This window comes from Morus notabilis, unplaced genomic scaffold (assembly GCF_000414095.1).
Source record: "Morus notabilis unplaced genomic scaffold, ASM41409v2 Scaffold135, whole genome shotgun sequence".
Classification (NCBI taxonomy): Eukaryota; Viridiplantae; Streptophyta; class Magnoliopsida; order Rosales; family Moraceae; genus Morus; species Morus notabilis.
Window position 1 is genome coordinate 210,985 of NW_010367319.1, and position 18,813 is coordinate 229,797.

The 18,813-nt window shown below is 36.0% G+C and overlaps 2 protein-coding genes across 3 annotated transcripts; one reads left to right on the forward strand and one right to left on the reverse strand.

Moving 5' to 3' along the window:
- LOC21406114 (putative invertase inhibitor) lies at positions 1 to 705 on the reverse strand. Its single transcript, XM_010112213.2, has one exon. The coding sequence runs from the start codon at positions 644 to 646 to the stop codon at positions 80 to 82; it is 567 nt and encodes a 188-aa protein (XP_010110515.1). The 5' UTR covers positions 647 to 705; the 3' UTR covers positions 1 to 79.
- Positions 706 to 5,571: 4,866 nt separating this feature from the next.
- On the forward strand, positions 5,572 to 17,294 carry LOC21406115 (regulator of nonsense transcripts 1 homolog). Of its 2 annotated transcripts, none has more exons than XM_010112214.2 (29): positions 5,572 to 6,252; positions 7,702 to 7,953; positions 8,043 to 8,213; positions 8,348 to 8,398; positions 8,495 to 8,587; positions 8,740 to 8,835; positions 8,947 to 8,997; positions 9,090 to 9,208; positions 9,525 to 9,633; positions 10,195 to 10,317; positions 10,411 to 10,482; positions 11,039 to 11,110; positions 11,204 to 11,270; positions 11,461 to 11,603; positions 11,685 to 11,756; positions 11,839 to 11,967; positions 12,775 to 12,930; positions 13,070 to 13,183; positions 13,297 to 13,395; positions 13,588 to 13,665; positions 14,137 to 14,271; positions 14,408 to 14,482; positions 14,650 to 14,767; positions 14,950 to 15,323; positions 15,421 to 15,483; positions 15,584 to 15,655; positions 16,041 to 16,172; positions 16,295 to 16,414; positions 16,527 to 17,294. In XM_010112214.2, the coding sequence occupies exons 1-29, from the start codon at positions 5,737 to 5,739 to the stop codon at positions 16,656 to 16,658; spliced, it is 3,804 nt and encodes a 1,267-aa protein (XP_010110516.1). In that variant the 5' UTR covers positions 5,572 to 5,736; the 3' UTR covers positions 16,659 to 17,294. The 2 variants fall into 2 exon arrangements, with proteins under 2 accessions (XP_010110516.1, XP_024030681.1); XM_024174913.1 differs by having other exon boundaries at positions 14,650 to 14,761.
- Positions 17,295 to 18,813: the final 1,519 nt, after the last annotated feature.

Below are 18,813 nucleotides of genomic sequence, written 5' to 3' on the forward strand. Positions count from 1 at the left end.
TAAACTCTCTTTTTTTTCCCCTTGTAATCACAATGAACTTATTAAAACTTTTTTTTTTGTGTGGAAAACTTAAAACAGCTTATTGATGAGCAAACATATTGATAAAAACAAGGGAAATCACGGTCCATTGAAAGAAGACATTATTCTCCTGAGTCAAAGGAGAAACTTCACCTTTCTTTTCACCAAACCCGTCTTGGCAAGTGGAAGATGCATCCATTGCAGAGCTTATTTCCACATTAACTCTATCGAAATTCCTCCATTTGAAGTCGCGTTTCGCGTCGCGCAGGGAAGAAACAGCGTCGGAGTATAGTTGTTGGCAATCTTTTAAGCAGTTCTTGGCATAGGGGTGATCAATTACTTTTATTTTTTGCCTCAGAAGCATGGAAATTTTGGAAGCAATCTTTGTAGCATTGTATGTGGTTAGGTCAAGAGAGGCGAAAGCTAGTTCTTCAAGGTCTGTTACATTCTTCTTGTTCTTGAGATTGGCCTCTAGGCTTGTGACACAAAAAGTATAGCTCAAATTTGGATCGGATTTTGCAGCTTTCTTGCATGACCGGTGGATGAGGTCATGAGAACCCAGAGAGCAATGTTGAAGTAATAGGAAAATAAAGATGAAAATGTAAATAGAAAAAAATGGAAATCTCATTATTTCTCTTTTTTTTTTCGAAGACTTTGGGATTTGTGAAATTTTTGGGTCTTTATAATGCAATTTCATTAGCAAAATTATTCTTGGTGCAATATCTTATAGCCTTTAGACGCTGATTTTGCATTTTGATATTTATGATTTTAGTTAATTTATTTTTCTACATTGGATGTATATTTTATCACGCAACCGTTTGAAACATGCATGCGAGCCTAATTAAGTTCTCAGAAGACACTTTTTGAGGTCAAATTTTATAACTGGTTTTTTGAAGAAGAGTTTCCTTTATCGCTAGATTGGTTACGTTAAACCGTCCAAAAGACAACAAAAAATTAATTATTTTGCCAAAACAACTTAAAGGAAACCCATATACGTGGAACTTTCGTTGCTACCATGAGGTAAAAATAAAATGCATTGCCTGCCTTTTTTCAGCAAAGATAAACCTCTCATGTGCAATAATAAATTTTCGGTCCCAAAAACTTTTGATATATAACAAAATATTGACTTTTTCTTGTGCGTAGCTTGTGATTTGTCGATGCATATTTAACTACTAGTTTATATACATCCCTTCGGATTTCCCAAGAATATAATTAGTTCTATTACTTATTATAAGTCACAAAATTTTAACAAAATCGATCACAAAATTTTTGGTTTTGGCTCATGAAACGCGAATCTTGTTGGGAAGTGATAATATTAATCAAGTGGGCAACGAGAAATAGAACATACTAAAATCTCATCCTCCGAATCCGAATATTGTGGGTGAATTTGGCTTGTTCAAACTGAGTCCATATCTGCTATCTCGATTTATTATTTTTTTAACTATCATTCCACTACTTATTTAATATGTTATCTAAATTTATAAATCTCATCACATGAATATGAATTAGATACTAAAATAATATATACTTGAGCTATTCACAAAGTGTCAAAATTTAATTTGAGAGACAACTAACGAGACAGATGAGACAAAACTTGGTATCCAACAAGATATTATTATCCCCTACGAGGATTCCTAATAACTCCACAAGAGCCCGTTTAACTACTTCTCTTTAACCATACGAGGAACTAAAACCCAATCGAGTGTTTATAATCTTTCCAAAGACTCATCCAAATTAGAGTGACTAAGAAAGCAAGTATAATTATAACCTCGGTTACTAAATCTATAGTCTTTTCGCAAGTAAGGGAGTGAGTAATTTAGAAAATTGATTGATCAACCAAAACACAGATATAGGATCATTACCATATCATGGGTTACTAAGATGTTTGGTTCATGAATTAGAATCATGTGATTAAAATTATTTTTGATTTATGTGTATTTTTTGTAAGAGAAAATACTGTAGCGAACCACGAACCATGATTCGAATCAGGAGACGAATCCCCCAACCAAACAACCTCTAAACCTAAACCTAAACCTACCTACGCTATCATGGGTTACTTTGTGGTTTGTATTGCCACAGCGGGCCGAGAATTTTTCATGTCGTCTAAATTCATATCTACCTTCGGCAACATGCAACATCATAAGATTATTTTCATAAAAAAAAATTCCTTCTTGCATCACAATTTAGTTGTTGTTTACCACTTCTCTCTAACAAAAGAGGATTAAAAAGGATGAAACATCAACTTGTTGATAAGAGGAGTTTTGCTTGTTGGTTAAAATCTTCGAATAATTTGTAGAATAAGTTATAGTCTATTGAGCATGAATTCCAAAAATTTAAAGGATAGGCACCATATCTTGTGCGCAAAAAAAAAAGGAAGCAATATGAAAATAGGAATCTTTCACTCTGTCACGTTTGATACAACTATTGGAATTTTTCTAAAATCAAGAGTCCATGTCCCTCTGAAACCTAAAAAAAGGTGTGTTTGCATCGGTGGAAATGTGAAATCCATAAAAATTATATTGTCTAAACATCACAACTTTGTTTTAAAAATGAATAGTAACAACATCATGCCACAAAATTTCATAGATGTTTAGTATATAAATTCTGCTACATTATAAATTCATAATTTTAATTTTGTTACAATATTTTTCACATAAAAAAATTTAAATTTTAAAAGTTATAATCAATATCTTAACTGTATACTAAAAGGGCCCCAATTCATTGCCACTATCTTGTTGGAAGTACGGTTGCTTGAGGCATGTTGATGGAGATGCAGGTGGTGGTACTCGATGATGCCACAAGAGGGCAAAGGATCTTTACTCTTTGAAAAAAGTTTCTACCTTATTCTTGCCCTAAAAAATAAAAAAGGAAGTTATATAGTTAAATCTAAAATTGTCGTTATCAATTTTTGTTTTTGTTTTTGTTTTTTTTCTTTTTCCAAAGATCATTCCTCATCACGATTCATGTTAATACATTTCTTTTTGAATAAAATCATTTTAGTACATTGTATTATAATAAAACATGTTCTTGGTACTCTGTATTTTTGATAAAATTAAAACGACACCTTAACATTTTTAAAAATATTTTCTTAATACCCTGAAGCTAATTTTTAGATATGTAATGTCTAAATTACCATTCTTATTAATTAAATAGAAATCAATATATATATATATATATATTTTTTTTTTTAAATCTGAGAATATATTTTAAACATTAAAATATTTAAAAGAAATGAGAAAGTAAAAAAGTTTCATATTTTTCTCTAGATTTATTAGTTTTTAGTTAATTAAATAGAAGGGTATTAAGGTAATTTTATATCTAAAAAAATCAGCTTCAGGGTACCAAGAAGATTTGTTAAAAGCGTCGAGGTATAGTTTTGATATTATAAAAAATACAGGGTACTAAAAACATGTTTTGTCATAACGCAGGGTGCTAAAATGATTTTATCCCTACATTTTTTAATTGAAACGATGAAGTATATTCATACTCCACAAGGTATATACATATTATAAATATTATAAATATACTAAAAGGAAGGCATGGAACACTATTAACACACTTAGATTTCACTGTACATTGTACAGTGAAATTTCACAAATTTCGGTTTTGTTCCTTCATTTTGAATGGCCAAATTTGCCCTTCTTTTCTCTTTCTTGGGCAGGGGTTTTTAGGTCTTTCGCATGGATGTCGCCATGTGTCGACTATCGGTTGGCTGAAGGAGAAAGGGGAGGGGCCACGGCAGCTGAATTGCCAAGTTTGCCCTTTCTCCCTCTCTTTTCTCTTTCTTGGGTAGGGGCTTTTGGGTCTTTCGCGTGGCGTCGCCACATGTCGACTCTCGGTAGATTGAAGGAGAAGTGGCGGGCCCACCATTGCACAACTGTCACTCTTGTTGAATGTTCCTCACTTGCGCGTGCTTCTCATGCGCGAATTTGAGCCGTCAAACTTTTTGATTAGACGGCTTTAAAGTATTTACGGTTTATTTTTTTTATTTGTATTGTTTATTATATTTATTTACTATTTTGAATTGATTTAGAGTCCAATTTTATTCGTTTCACCACCGTTTTGTGCCAAATTTTTAATATTACTCATATAGAAATACCATAAATAATATAATAAAATTACGCTAAAGTAAAATAAAATCACACCAGATTAAATAAAAAATTAATCAAAACAAAATAAAATTAATTTAAAACACAATAAAATACTTTAAATTATTTTCTCCCTATCTTTGCCTGAGATTTTCCCCCGTTATTATTTTCATTTATTTTATGTCACCTTTTTTACTTCTTTTTTTTTTTTTACAATTTGTGTTAACCATTATTTTAAATTAATCATGTGCGCACGTTTAATACTAAAACTAAATAAAGAATAAAAAAGAAAAGAAATTAGAAAAGAAAGGTGTTGATTTATAGTCTGATTTTATCCATTTAATATTATTTTACGCAAGATTTTCAAAGCCTCGCAAATGAAAATAGTATAAATAATTTGAATGAAAAATAAAATTAAATAAAAATACACTAAAATAAAATAAAGTTGCATCTTCTTAAATAAATTAAACTAGGAATTACTTCGGTGGTCGCATCGAAATTATTAACAGCCGCATAGGCGCATGAAGAGCTTGTGGAGCTAATAGTTTGCTCATATCACTAATGATAATATATTAATTATTACTATTCTTCTATTTTTTCTTTTTTCTTCGTCTTTTTTAATTCATGATGATTCGTGTAACCATTATTTTATATGAGTCATGCGCATAAAGGCACGGTCTACTTCATATTTAAAAATTTTTATTACCTTTTTATGTAATTATTTTTACTTTTACATATAAGGATTTTCTCACAAAAATAAAAAATTGAGTTCTTACTAGCATCAACAATACCAATATAAATTTTCAATTTCCTTAATTATTATTATTATTTTTAAATTTATATTTTACAGTTAAGAAAAACAAAAAAAAACAAAAAAAAAATTATAATACATTATAAGAAACTTTTAGGCCTCGTTCACTTTGTGCATTCGATTTGAGATATCACATTTTTTGAGAACTTTTTACTGTAGTAAAAAAAATTAAATGTGATATTTTTTGATAATTTTTTATTGTAAAAATTTAAAATCGGTAAAATAGATAAGGTATTAGTTAGAATATTATATAGATATATCACTTCAGTACGACTAATTCCATCTCCTAATTCTCCCCTACGACGTGTAGTTCTAACCAGGCTGAACGACGTCATTTTGTCCTCGCCTTCAAGCTGGGCCGTGCTGCCGTGTCCCATAAGACATTGCACGAGCCGCACGCCCAATATGAAGCTGCGAGTCCAAACTACCTTCTCACGTGCCAGTGGGACCCACCATAACACTCCACAGGCGGTTCTTTCTTACAGCAGCCCAGTCAAGGAAGCGCGTGAATTAATTTCGCCAATATTTTCTGTTGCTTTTCGTCGGGTACATACCGGTACGTCATCGTCTCTTTACTTCGTGATGACGTTTTTGCCCCCAAAACAAACAAAAAAATCACTCTCTCTCTCATCTCTCCCCTCCAAACCTCTCTTCCTCTTCCTTCTCTCATTCATTCTTCTTCAGCAAACCCTAACCCTAACCCCCCTTTTCTCAATTTCTCCTTCAATTTCCTCTCATTCCCGAACTCTCCGTCCTGAAACCCTAGCCATCAGCTTCTGAATTGGCAGAGATTCTCAATTTTTGTTTTTCCAATTTCCGATGGATTCTCAGCAAAGCAATCTCTTCGACGCGGCGTCTCAGCCTGACACCGCCAACGACGCCTACACATTCCTCGAATTTAACACGCAAGGTGAGGACTTCGATTACCCGGAGTTTCGCGACCCGATTCGCTCCTCCGTTTCCTGGCCCACGCCCTCCGATTCCCTCTCGGACCCCGCCGACCGCGGCGGTGGGCCCGGAGGGACTGATCACCAGTCCGACGCCTCGCCGGTATCCACCTCCGGGCCCGGGATCGCCTCCAAGGGCCGGCCCGGCAGCAGCGCGAGCAATCAGGTGGTCGACTCCCTAGCGGCGGGGATGAGCGGTCTCAACTTCGAGGACACCGGAGACGACGACAGTTACGATTACGGAAAGGGGGATTTCACCGTGCACGCGTGCCGCTATTGCGGCGTCTCGAACCCGGCCTGCGTCGTGAGGTGCAATGTGCCGTCGTGTCGGAAGTGGTTCTGTAATTCGAGGGGAAACACGTCCGGTTCGCACATTGTGAACCACCTGGTGAGTGTAATTTTGTTGAATGTGGCGTTTATTTTGATGTTTGAGAACTGAAATTTGGAGATTAATTAGGATTTTAGGATTGGGAAGTCTGGGTGAGTGATCATAGGCCGTTACGAGAATTGAAATTTGGATTTGAGGATTGGGAAGTTTGAGCGAGTGATTATAGGTCACTGCGAACGTGATTTCCTTCGTTAGTTCGTTTTAATATTTTCTTGTGGGAAATTAGGACTTGAGGCTCGTTTTGAAGCTGGTCGAAAACAAATTTAGGAATTTTGTAGCCAAGGATTTAACTGTGTACTCGTTATTGCTGCTTTTAGTTTCCTTTGAGGTGCACCTTCTTCAGTTGGACAACTTAAAAACTAGAAAGAATGGTAGATATGATAAACTGAAAAATCATTTATTTAAGGAAGGAGCTTTACGTATACACTGGTTTCGGAAAAATACTTTGTTATACTTGAAGTTAGCGCCATTGGTTGCGTGATGCGTAGGCATTTATTTTGATGTTTGAGAACTGAAAATTCAGATCAGTACAGATTTTAGGGTTGGGAAGCTTGAGGAGTGATATCAGGACTCGAGCCATTTCGAACTTGAATTTCGTTGTGGTTGTATTTTAGAGTGGGAAACTAGAATTGGGGGCTGGTTTGAAGGTGGTAAACAAAAAAAAAAAAAAAAAAAAGAGAATGATTTTTAGCTGTGGACGTAACCATCTGGGCGTCTATGTTTCTTTATGTTTCCATTTTCTCTAGTACTGTTGCACTTATAGTTAGAGTATTTTGGTTGGAGTTTGGGTTATGACATAATAATTGTTATGTAAAGTAAGAGCCTTACTTATACACTGGTTTCGGAAAAATGCTTTTTGGTAGTTGAAATTGGATAACATCAGGACAAATTGCTTCTAGATGCCAAAAATTAAGAACATTCCACTGGAGTCACAACTTATAGAGAAAGAAGTTATAGTAATCAAACAGGATAGTGTTGACCTATGGTTTGTTTCAGAATTTTTTTTTTCTGGGAAGTTTGTTGACCTAAACCTGTAGTTATTTTGCTTGTTATTATATTATAACTTCTATTTGATGACCACTTATGTGCGGGGGCTGAAAAACAATTGTAGGAGAAAATTCTAATAAATTTGTAAATTTTGAGCATCGTCTACTTAACTTGCAGATTCAATTGTGTTAAGTTTTATTTACTTATTTTTTTCAAGAAAAAAAAAAAAGAATTTGCATCACAGCCTACAGGCTTCACTTTCAATTTATGCCACTGTCATCAAGTACAGTATTTAATTAATTCTTGTATTATATTGCTACGAGCCTATCATGAACTTAAATCACCTAATGATTTCTGTTGCAAAAATTCCTAAGTTCATTTGTCACATATGGACTATGTACGATTTTCATATGGGAAAGATGATACTCTCTAAAATAGTTAGTATATTGGTTCCTCATGTAGGTTCGAGCAAAGCACAAAGAAGTTTGCCTTCATAAAGACAGTCCTTTAGGAGAAACAATCCTTGAGTGCTATAACTGTGGATGTCGCAATGTGTTCCTTCTTGGGTTTATATCAGCCAAGACAGAGAGTGTGGTTGTGCTTCTTTGTAGGGAACCTTGCTTAAGCGTCAATGCATTGAAGGATATGAATTGGGACCTGAGCCAGTGGTGTCCCTTGATCGATGATAGGTGTTTCTTGCAGTGGCTTGTTAAGGTTAGTACTTATTGCCTTCAGCTTCTGAGCTGTTATGCTTTTTATAATGTTTGTTAATTTCTTACCTTCCAAGATATTGTACTTTGTAGGTGCCATCTGAACAGGAGCAGTTGAGAGCTCGCCAAATTAGTGCTCAGCAAATAAATAAGGTAGAAGAACTTTGGAAAACAAATCCTGATGCCTCACTTGAAGATCTTGAGAAGCCTGGTGTGGATGATGAACCTCAGCCTGTAGTCTTGAAATACGAAGATGCATACCAGGTAAACTTGTTTATGTACTTTCGTACCGTGCTTATATGTGTCCCTTTCAAAGAGGCTTCTTTCTATCTTCTGTGTCCTTTTGGTTGTTTACTGATGGGCAATATAGGCTGACGGTTTTTTCTTCTGTTTTGCAGTATCAAAATGTATTTGCACCACTTATTAAGCTTGAAGCTGACTATGATAAAGTATGTATAGAGGACCGCCTTTTCTTGTGTGTGGTTCTATAGTTGTGTTTATTCTGGTCTTACACGTGGCATCTGATGTTCTTAATCTTGTGGCAGATGATGAAAGAATCTCAAAGCAAGGATAATGTCATGATTCGTTGGGATATTGGTCTTAACAAAAAGCGCGTAGCTTATTTTGTTTTCCCAAAGGTGCTTTACTATCGTTGTCTTTTTATGAGGGATTTATTCTTACTTTTGCAATGGCATTTATGCTCTCACTCGTGTTTTTAATTCTTGATGAGTAGCTCTTTTATTATTTTTATGACTTTCACATGAATTAGTTCATCATTTTGTTGTTGTAGGAGGACAATGAGTTGCGGCTTGTACCTGGAGATGAGTTGCGATTACGTTATTCTGGGGATGCCGCTCATCCAGCATGGCAATCAGTTGGGCATGTGGTATGGCTTTTCTCTTGAGATACTAACATTTATAGACTTGTAGATATGTGTATGTACTCCGTATACTGTAATGGATTTTGTTCCGCACATAACATATTGTTTTCTATACAGATCAAGTTAACTGCACAGGAGGAAGTTGCTCTTGAACTTCGTGCCAGTCAGGTAGTCATTACTTAGTCTGGCTCTTTTGTAAAGTTGTTTTTGCTGACTTGAATTCAGTGTTTAGTAATACTTGTTGTGAATTCTATATGCAGGGAGTGCCAGTTGACGTGAACCATGGTTTTAGTGTTGACTTTGTTTGGAAAAGTACAAGCTTTGATCGGATGCAGGGAGCAATGAAAACCTTTGCAGTGGATGAGACCAGTGTTAGTGGGTAAGTTAGCTGTTGTTTTTGGTGGTTGTTGGTGGAAAGCTGACATTCTTGCTCTGTTATATTTTATTTCTTCTATTAAAAACAAAAGTTGTGAGAAAATGGCCCAAGTCTTATTTGAGCGCTCTGGTCTGGATATGGTGATTGCATTTGTTGGTTATAATTAACATTAATGAGATTCATGGTTATATTACCGTCTAAGGTAAAGTGATGTTTATATGCGTCCTAGCTTGGTGTTAATTTCTCTGTTTAAAATGCTTGCTGTCTTATTGACTGATACAGATGTGTACAAATGTTATAAACCCTACCTTCTGGGCAGGTATATATACCATCACTTGTTAGGCCATGAAGTTGAGGTTCAGATGGTTCGTAACACACTACCTCGTCGTTTCGGTGCACCTGGTCTTCCAGAGCTAAATGCATCTCAAGTATGCTACCTCTTTATTCAGTTATATTTTGCCCAAATTTGAATGTAGTATGCGCAATCATAATACTTCGAGATGCTGAATATTGTTTAGATCCCTGGACAAGTTTGGTTATGGCAAAGATGTAATGTATAGAAAGGGAAAGGCTTATGCTGTAAGATTTCTTAAATCTGTGTATGTCTAGACTTATATGATGCCCATGTGTGCTATTGTTGTCCTTCGATATTAAAATAGGAAATTACAAATTAGCACAATACTCAGAGACGGGGGCCAGACTAGATGTGGTGCTCTTACCATGTTTCCTGATGTCTGGCTATATGCATTGTTGGTTGTTCCTATTTCTTTTTGTTGGCAATAATGATCTTTGAAGATTGAGGCCTTGTTAGACTTGTTAAAGCCTTTGTCAGTTTTAGTTTGGGATTTTATTGGTTCTTTACTTATCCTTGCATGACATTGAAATATAAATTTCTGCCTGGTATTGTGTTTTACTGCCCTCTTTCAAAATTGTTTTCTGAATTTGCACTTTTCTTAGAGTACAATGGTTTAATGTTCCTTCATTGGCAGGTTTTTGCTGTAAAGAGTGTTCTGCAGAAGCCTATAAGTCTCATTCAGGGCCCTCCTGGTACGGGAAAAACCGTTACTTCAGCAGCGATTGTGTATCACATGGCCAAACAAGGCCAGGGACAGGTAACTCACTAAAATGCTCCAACTTTTTTTTTCCCAGTGCTTTGTGTTTTATTGAAAGCCATTGATATCATCACTTGCGTTTATTTTTATCAGGTTTTGGTTTGTGCCCCTAGTAACGTGGCTGTAGACCAACTAGCTGAAAAGATAAGTGCTACAGGATTAAAGGTATGCAGGCAAACTTCTCTTACAGTCATACCAACTACAAAGCTCCTTTTTTGTTTTTTTGTTTTTCTTTTTTCCTGCTGTGATCTACTGGTCATCTCCTGTTTTGACCATGTGCATAGAAACATAGTGCTTTCAAATACAGATTGTACTTCCTTATTGACGCACTTTAATGCATATAAACTAGACTGTTTTGGTAAAGTTAACTTCTTTTTGAGGCTAAACTAAAAATGGCCGCCAAATTCAAATATGACTTTGAGGATCAAACCATGTTTTCTATTTTTTTAGTCGGAGTATATTATTAGATGGTCATGCTTTGTTTAAGTTGCTTAGAATTATGTACTTAGTAAATGATTCATTTACCACGTAAATTGCTATTTATTTCAAATAGTTTTAAAATATGCTATTTACTTAATTTAGTTTCAAAATTCTGCTATTTACCACAATTTTCCATTTTAATATCATTCCAATTGGTTGCCACTTTACTTACTGTTTATTTGGTCTTCACTTGTCTGCTTTTCAAACTGCTTTTTTTTTTTTTTTTTTTGTTTTATTCTAGGTTGTTAGGCTTTGTGCAAAGTCAAGAGAAGCTGTAAGTTCTCCTGTTGAGCATTTAACCCTTCACTACCAGGTTTGACCGACTTCTTTGAATATCTTTGTTATGTCTTACCTAATGGATTTCCCCTGCTTCTAGTGTGATGCATGACAATGATAATAATTTCAGGTTCGTCATCTGGACACGTCCGAAAAGAGTGAACTACACAAATTACAACAATTGAAAGATGAACAAGGTTTCTCCCTCTCTGACCTCTGTGATTGGATCAACCCATTGTAATTTCAAGGGGACCTGTGGTGTTGTGGTCCTCCACCGTCTTAAATATTCTTGCATGTTGTTTTCTGATGTTCATAAACTTTCTTCTTTTTTATTTGGTGCGGACTTTGGGTTTAACATGAAGCTGTTTGTTTGCAATATGGTTGCAGGAGAGTTGTCCAGCAGTGATGAGAAAAAATATAAAGCACTGAAGCGGGCTACGGAAAGGGAGATTTCTCAGAGTGCTGATGTCATATGTTGCACGTGTGTTGGAGCTGGAGACCCTCGATTGGCAAATTTTAGGTTCCGCCAGGTTGAATAGCATCCTTCATGAATATTTGACAAGCATCATTCAGCTTAAAGAGGCTTTTAACTCACGCATCTTTGTTTTCAGGTGCTTATTGATGAATCTACTCAGGCAACAGAACCTGAATGCCTTATTCCTCTGGTTCTTGGTGTAAAGCAGGTAATCAATTATTTGAGACCATTTCCAATATCCCTTACATTCTATTGATTCAGGTTTTGAACCACAATGTTTGCAATTTTAGGTCGTTCTTGTCGGTGATCATTGCCAGCTTGGTCCAGTGATTATGTGCAAAAAAGCAGCTCGTGCTGGGCTAGCACAATCTCTCTTTGAACGCTTAGTTCTACTTGGTGTGAAACCAATTAGGTTGCAGGTAAATGGTCCATTTGTTTTCCCCTTTGTCCATGCACAAGCATGTGCCGCATATCTATACTTGCTTTTGGTATGGTCTTGTATAGCAGCTTGATGATGCTATAGATTTGAGGGTTCATTATACTTTTCTTTTCTGATTTATAGTCGAATGGAGAAAATATTAGCCTTATTTTCTTTCTGCATAGCATTTGCTTTGTAATCACTTTCTGTTTCTAATTTGACGGAGCTTCAGAATGACAGTTTTGTGTCTTTAAAGGTTGATGGTTCTCAAGGCTGTTACAAGTCTTAAGCCTTCACCTTACCTCATTTTCTTCATTTCGGTTGAAAATCTTGCGGCAAAGTTTTTTTGTCATCCAAACATAACATTTTCCCTTCTGTGTACTCATCATACATCTTGTTGTTTAGAAATTCGAACTACTTTGATTTGAATTTTTCTTGTTTTGCTACTTGTACTCGTTTTCTTTCTCTGATAGGCTAAAAGTAATCTACTTTAAGTTTTAAGTGATTTAAAATCTAAATGATTTAAAATCCTTTTTTTTATTCCTCAAAGAAAAAAAATCATTTTTTTTTCAATTCCTTGGAAAATTGTTTCCTGTGAGTGATGTTTGTGTTTGAGAAGGGGAAAAAAAAATTGGACTTTGAACATGGGCCATTCTCTAAGGTTATGCTTGCCCAATGTCCGTCTTTTGAACAAGGACAGAAAATACTGGAGATCAATTTCTCTTAAATTTTGTCTGCCAAGTTTTTCATTATTGCTTGTTAAATAAGTTCTCAAACTTATACGTGATTCTGTGCTTGTATGTATCAGGTTCAATACCGTATGCATCCATCTCTGTCAGAATTTCCTTCTAACAGCTTCTATGAAGGGACATTGCAAAACGGAGTAACTATCAATGAAAGGCAGTCATCTGGCATTGATTTTCCTTGGCCAGTTCCCAACCGCCCTATGTTCTTTTACGTGCAGGTATACGAGTGTCATCAGATTGAATGAAACTATTTAAACTGGTTGTCTCATTGTAAAAAGAATTTTATCTCTCACGCTCTCCTTTCATTATTTTTTCCTCTCTTTGAGGTACCTTTGGATTGACTTAGCTGTATTTCAGATGGGACAAGAGGAGATAAGTGCTAGCGGAACATCTTATCTGAATAGGACCGAGGCGGCTAATGTTGAAAAGATTGTAACCACATTCTTAAGGAGTGGCGTAGTTCCTAGTCAGGTAAATCTACGATCTTCCTTTTGAATAGAGACAGTATAACCATATTCCTTTTTTTGTTTTTGTTTTTGTTTTTTTTGCCTTCTCGGTACTATGATATTGTCAATATCTCGCAGATTGGGGTCATCACTCCATACGAGGGACAAAGAGCTTATATTGTAAACTATATGTCAAGAAATGGTGCTCTGAGGCAGCAGCTTTACAAGGAAATCGAGGTAAAATGCCTTACTAAACGATGTAGATCTCATTTGATGTGTTGGTAATCGCCTTTTGGGTCATTTATTCATTTTGCTATGTGTTTTCTGCCTTAAAAGTTCTAAATCATATTATATTATTGCTAGTTAACGTTTGCTTACTGCATTTGATTTTTTTCTTTATCTCTGCTACCTCATTTATTCTTGGTACAGGTTGCAAGTGTTGATTCATTTCAGGGAAGGGAAAAAGATTACATAATCCTGTCATGTGTTCGGAGTAATGAACATCAGGTTGGTTAATTTACGTTCTTTTTTTAATTCCAAGTTTTTACTCAATTTTCTTGGTAAGCTTCACATGTAGAAACTAATACAGTTTTTCGTCCCCTGTCTGCGTTCTGGAAGTTTATGTTCATTGTCTGCTCTTAACTTTGTGCTATGCTCGCTTTTCCCTGTAAATAAACATGTTCGTAAATTTTGTATCCTTTTTTTTTTAAGTTTTCCTTGCACAAGTAGTGTCCCAAAGATAAAAGTTTACTTGGCTAAAATAGAGAGGAAAGATGCGTATTTGATTTTCCTCGTATATTTGTCTTGTTTTACTTTGTTATATGTGATTGCATGTCCTATTTAAGTAAAATGCCTGAGAAGTCCATATGTGATGATGTCTGTCTTTATGTTATAAACTACTCAGTCTATTTTAGGATTTTGACGTTAAAGATACATGATTATTTCATATTGGCTGACTGCCGGAACACTTCTCATTAGGGCATTGGATTCCTTAATGATCCGCGTAGGCTCAATGTTGCTTTAACACGTGCTCGATATGGGATTGTGATTCTTGGAAACCCAAAAGTTTTAAGTAAACAGCCGTTGTGGAATAGCTTACTGACTCACTACAAGGTAATACTAATATCTCTTCTACCAAATTTTACTTTTGAGGTCAAAGTACCATTAGTTTAGTGCTCTAGAGAAAGGTGTGCTGGAGGAGAAGTGAACTGGCTCATTATTAACAAGTTTGTTCCTATTATTACGTCAGGAACATGAGTGCTTGGTTGAAGGGCCTCTAAATAACCTGAAGCAGAGTATGGTCCAATTTCAAAAGCCTAAAAAGGTACGGTATTCAGTCACAACAGGAAATAAATTGTTTTCATTTGTACTTTGAGTCTTGAATTTTGTTTCTGAGGAAAGGGGGGATTTTGATGTTCTATTTCTTCTGTTGAAAGCATTTCTAGACTATGAATGTGGATTTGTATCATTGTTGTTTCTGTGTTTATGCAGATATATAATGATCGTCGTCTTTTCTTTGGTGGTGGTCCTGGAGTTGTGCCTAGTGATAATTATGCATCTGTTTCCCCTTCTAACCAAAATACTGAAAGAAGAAGCAGTCGTGGTAGGGGTATGTTGATGCTTGCATATCTTTGACCTTTTTGTTACAATAGTTTTTCAACATGCTCTTAGGATCTTGTGAGTGTTGAGTTATAGGCTGGGAATTTAACCATAAAACCCAAAATGCTCGTTTAATGTTGATTTTGTATTCAAATTTGATTTAAGATAAAAATAACTTTATGCTAAATGTAGGTTCTTACATACCTCCTGCACCACCCAATGGAACCCATAAGCCTGGCTTGCATCCTGCTGGGTATCCAATGCCTCGAGTACCCCTTCCACCATTTCCTGGTGGCCCTGCTTCTCAACCATATGCTATTCCAACTCGTGGAGCTGTACATGGACCAGTTGGAGCAGTGCCTCATGTTCCCCAGCCTGGGACCCGAGGTTTCGGTGCTGGACGTGGCAATGCTGGTGCTCCTATTGGCAGTCATCTTCCCCACCAGCAAGGGACTCAGCAACCTATTGGAAATATTGGATCCACCTTTAATTTCCCCTCTTTGGAAAATCCAAATAGTCAGCCATCCGTGGGTGGTCCATTATCTCAACCTGGATTTGTTAATAATGTCAGTATTACTGCTTTGCTTTTTTCCTTTTTGTTCCTGATCGTATTTCTTTACCTTTTGTTGTTTTGTCTTAGAGTATGTTGGTTTTATGTGACAGATGCCAGTTCAAGCGGCAACCCAAAATTTTAGGGATGGATTTTCCATGGCTGGCATGTCTCAGGTATATTGTTTTTTCAATAAATATCCGATATTTGCCTTTTTATTAATTTATTTATGCTACTGGTTTTCATTTCTGAATGTCTTTCGAAAACTGTGTTCAGGACTTCTTGGGTGATGACTTTAAGAGTCAGGGATCACATGTTCCTTATAATGTTGCTGACTTCAATACTCAGGTATGAATTTGCAAACCTTTTACTAAAGTTTCATGCATACAATTATTTGTTAATCATTGAAAATAGGGATCAATTACTTGTCTGCTATCATCTTTCAGGCCTAGTTTAGATATCGTTTCAGGTTCATATGATAAGTAGTTGGGGAGTTTAATATATTTGATATGGCTGTTAGAAGGTTTTGTAAGATGATGTTAACACTTCCCACCATTCAAATCACAACTGAAGTTTTTGCTACCATGTTTTCTCACAAATATTCAAATTCAACTTTTTCTGCTACAATATTTTCTCTTACATGAATTTACCTTTTCACTCAAATTCTTAACTCGAATGAGCAAAATGAACGAAGCCTTATTTTTCTTGATTTATTAACATTGGTGCTCTGCAGGCTTCTCAAAGTGGATATGGTGTTGATTATGTCACACAAGGAGCACAAGGTGCCTTTCCAGGAAACTTTCTGAACCAGAGCTCTCAGGCTGGCTATTCTCGCTTTGGTAGTGGGAATGACTTCATGTCTCAGGTCCCTCAAATTCCTCTTTTTTTTTTTTGATTGTTTTTTTGGACGTCTTTCTGGCATTCTTTTTTTTTTTTTTTTTTTTTTTTTTTTTCCTCTTCACGTTCCCATAAATTTCTTTGTTTCAGGACTATATGGCTCATGGATCACAAGGTTTGTTTACTCAAGTTTGCATGAATGATCCATCTCAAGATGATGCATCACAGAGCCACTATGGTGTGGCCAATGCCAATCAACTTCAGTCTCAGGTTTTTGCTTCCGCCAATGCCTGGTTTATATGGAGTTTAATACTGTTTCCTGCAGAACATGCCGCCACCCCGCAAAGTGTTTGACAATGTCCTAATTGTATTGTATTTGCAGGGCTTTATGAATTCTCTATATTCTCAGCCCTTCACCCATTACAACACACAGCCAATGAACTTGCAGGCCCCACAGCAGCAGCCTCAGCAGAGCCAGAGCTCTCAAAATCAGAAAATCCACTACAATGGTTGAAGTGACCATAGGGAATAATTGATGTGATGGGTTATAGTCTTTGCATTCAGCAACTCCAGTTGTGCTTTCTTGTGTGCCTGAATTACGTGCCCTGAAGTGCGGAAAGGATTGCTGTTTTGAGGTCAGTTTAGTTATCTATCTCCGTTACCCATATAGGTGACATACTTTTTGGGTGTTGGAATAAGATTTGCACGACTGGGGCAAAAATGACCAAGGGTATTTTTGAGTGAAGCACAAGCGGCACATCTGGGGCTGAGAAAGAAAATGATAACCCTGATTACGTGCTTGGATGTTTTGTGTTGAGGAAAAGACTTGAGAACTTCTTAGAGGATGAGAGCATTACATGGCATGGTTTTGGCGAAAGGGTTTCGGACACTGGAATAGGCGGGGGGCTATTTAAATTGTGACTCGCAGGGAAAGACCCAATTCTTCATACAGATAAAGGAGTTTACAGAAAAAGGAAAATTTTTGTACAGCATGCCGGAAAAGGTCGCCTATAACCCTTTTAGCTCTTCCTAACATGTAATTATACTCTTAACGTCGTGATTAAATAGAGCGTTAATATACCTTAACAGAGTGGTTATTTGGTAGAAACAGAACCCTTGGTGGTATATGAAAGTGTGACATTGGTTTTTATGTCTAGTTAGTTTTGCTTAAATGTTGATGTCCCTGACGAGTTCCTCACTTCATATTGCTTTCTGCTTTTTGTTGTTCGTTTAGAATGCTAACTCGGTGTAGTTTGAATTCCCTTATTCATTGGCGAAAGCGGGTTGCAGATCTTTAATTTGAAATCTTTTCTATCTCGAGTTTTTATACCCCTTTTTCAATTTTATTTTTTATTTTAAAATATTTTTGACTTTGATGTTTTGGTTTCCGTTTCCAACCAAGTTGAAGTTGTTTTTGTCAAAGGATCGACCAAGGTGGGTCAATTAGAGGGGGAAGTCGATATTTTTCACTGAAAAAGAAAGTAAATATGTTGATAAGGTTTATGGCTAAAAACTTGACAAGAAAAATGTCAGTGGGATAGACAGGGATCGAACCTGCCATGAGCCTTGCAAACTCTATCCCCCAATCCAATTAAGATCAATATAAAAATCTAATAACATGTATAGTTGCTGTAAGAAAGAGCAAAAGCAACATCGGGGCCCAGAACATGCTTCTTTTTGTGTGGTATAGCTCTGAACTTCAGTGTCAGCAACTACATTCTTTCTGGTGGGCAGTAGTGTAGGGTGCCTACGAATGCAGAGCTGAGCCATCTCCTGCTACTTGCGTGGCTACTTATCAGCCTGTAGCTTGAAGAAGGATCAAGAAAGTCACCATCGGAAGTTGTAGTTCGCTGGAACCTCTAGTGGTGGAATTCACTGCTCGGTGAAAGAACCAAAGTCAGTAGCATTCATCTGTTCTCGGAAGGGGGCGTAGTTCACCAACCTCAGAAAAACATCAAGCTTTCCCTTCATTTGTTTGTGCCCTTTGATTGAGTTCTTTTAAAAGACCCAACGGATCCCCCAAGGGGCGTGTCTAACTACCTCATAGATAGCATCCACAAGACACTAAATTAGCCTAGAAATGGGTGCATTCTATGGCTAAAAACTTGACAAGAAAAATGTACTTAAATTCAATTTATAATACACTACCTAAAACTAAAACGGGACAACTTATAAGCAAGTAATCTTAATATTTTGATACTCTATGGTTTAGGTAAGTAGATGTTAGTTCATAGAACTCTTGCAATTAAACGTCACAAAAAATAGCATTTAATGAAAAAATGACAAGTTGAACTAAAATTAGAATTAAAATTGATGTTCCTAAATATGTATTTCTCTATGAGGAATTAGAAGGCACTCTTTTTCTTCTTTGGGTGTTGTTGGTGGCTTGCAAATGAGAAAAGTTAATTATCCTGTATGAAAGTATTGATTTATCGGGTGTTCAGGTCATTTTACCAATTTAAAACTTCAAAGATTAAAAAAAAGAGATATTTTATGATATGTCTGACGTAACGGTATGTTAAGTTTTTTTAACCGTTAAATTTATAAATTTTTTAATTTTTACATAATTTTATGAAGATTTAACAGATAAAAAACTTAACTTACTGATATATTTACGTGCCGGATAAGGTTCCTAAAAAATGAAAACGGTACAAAATTTCAAAACCCCC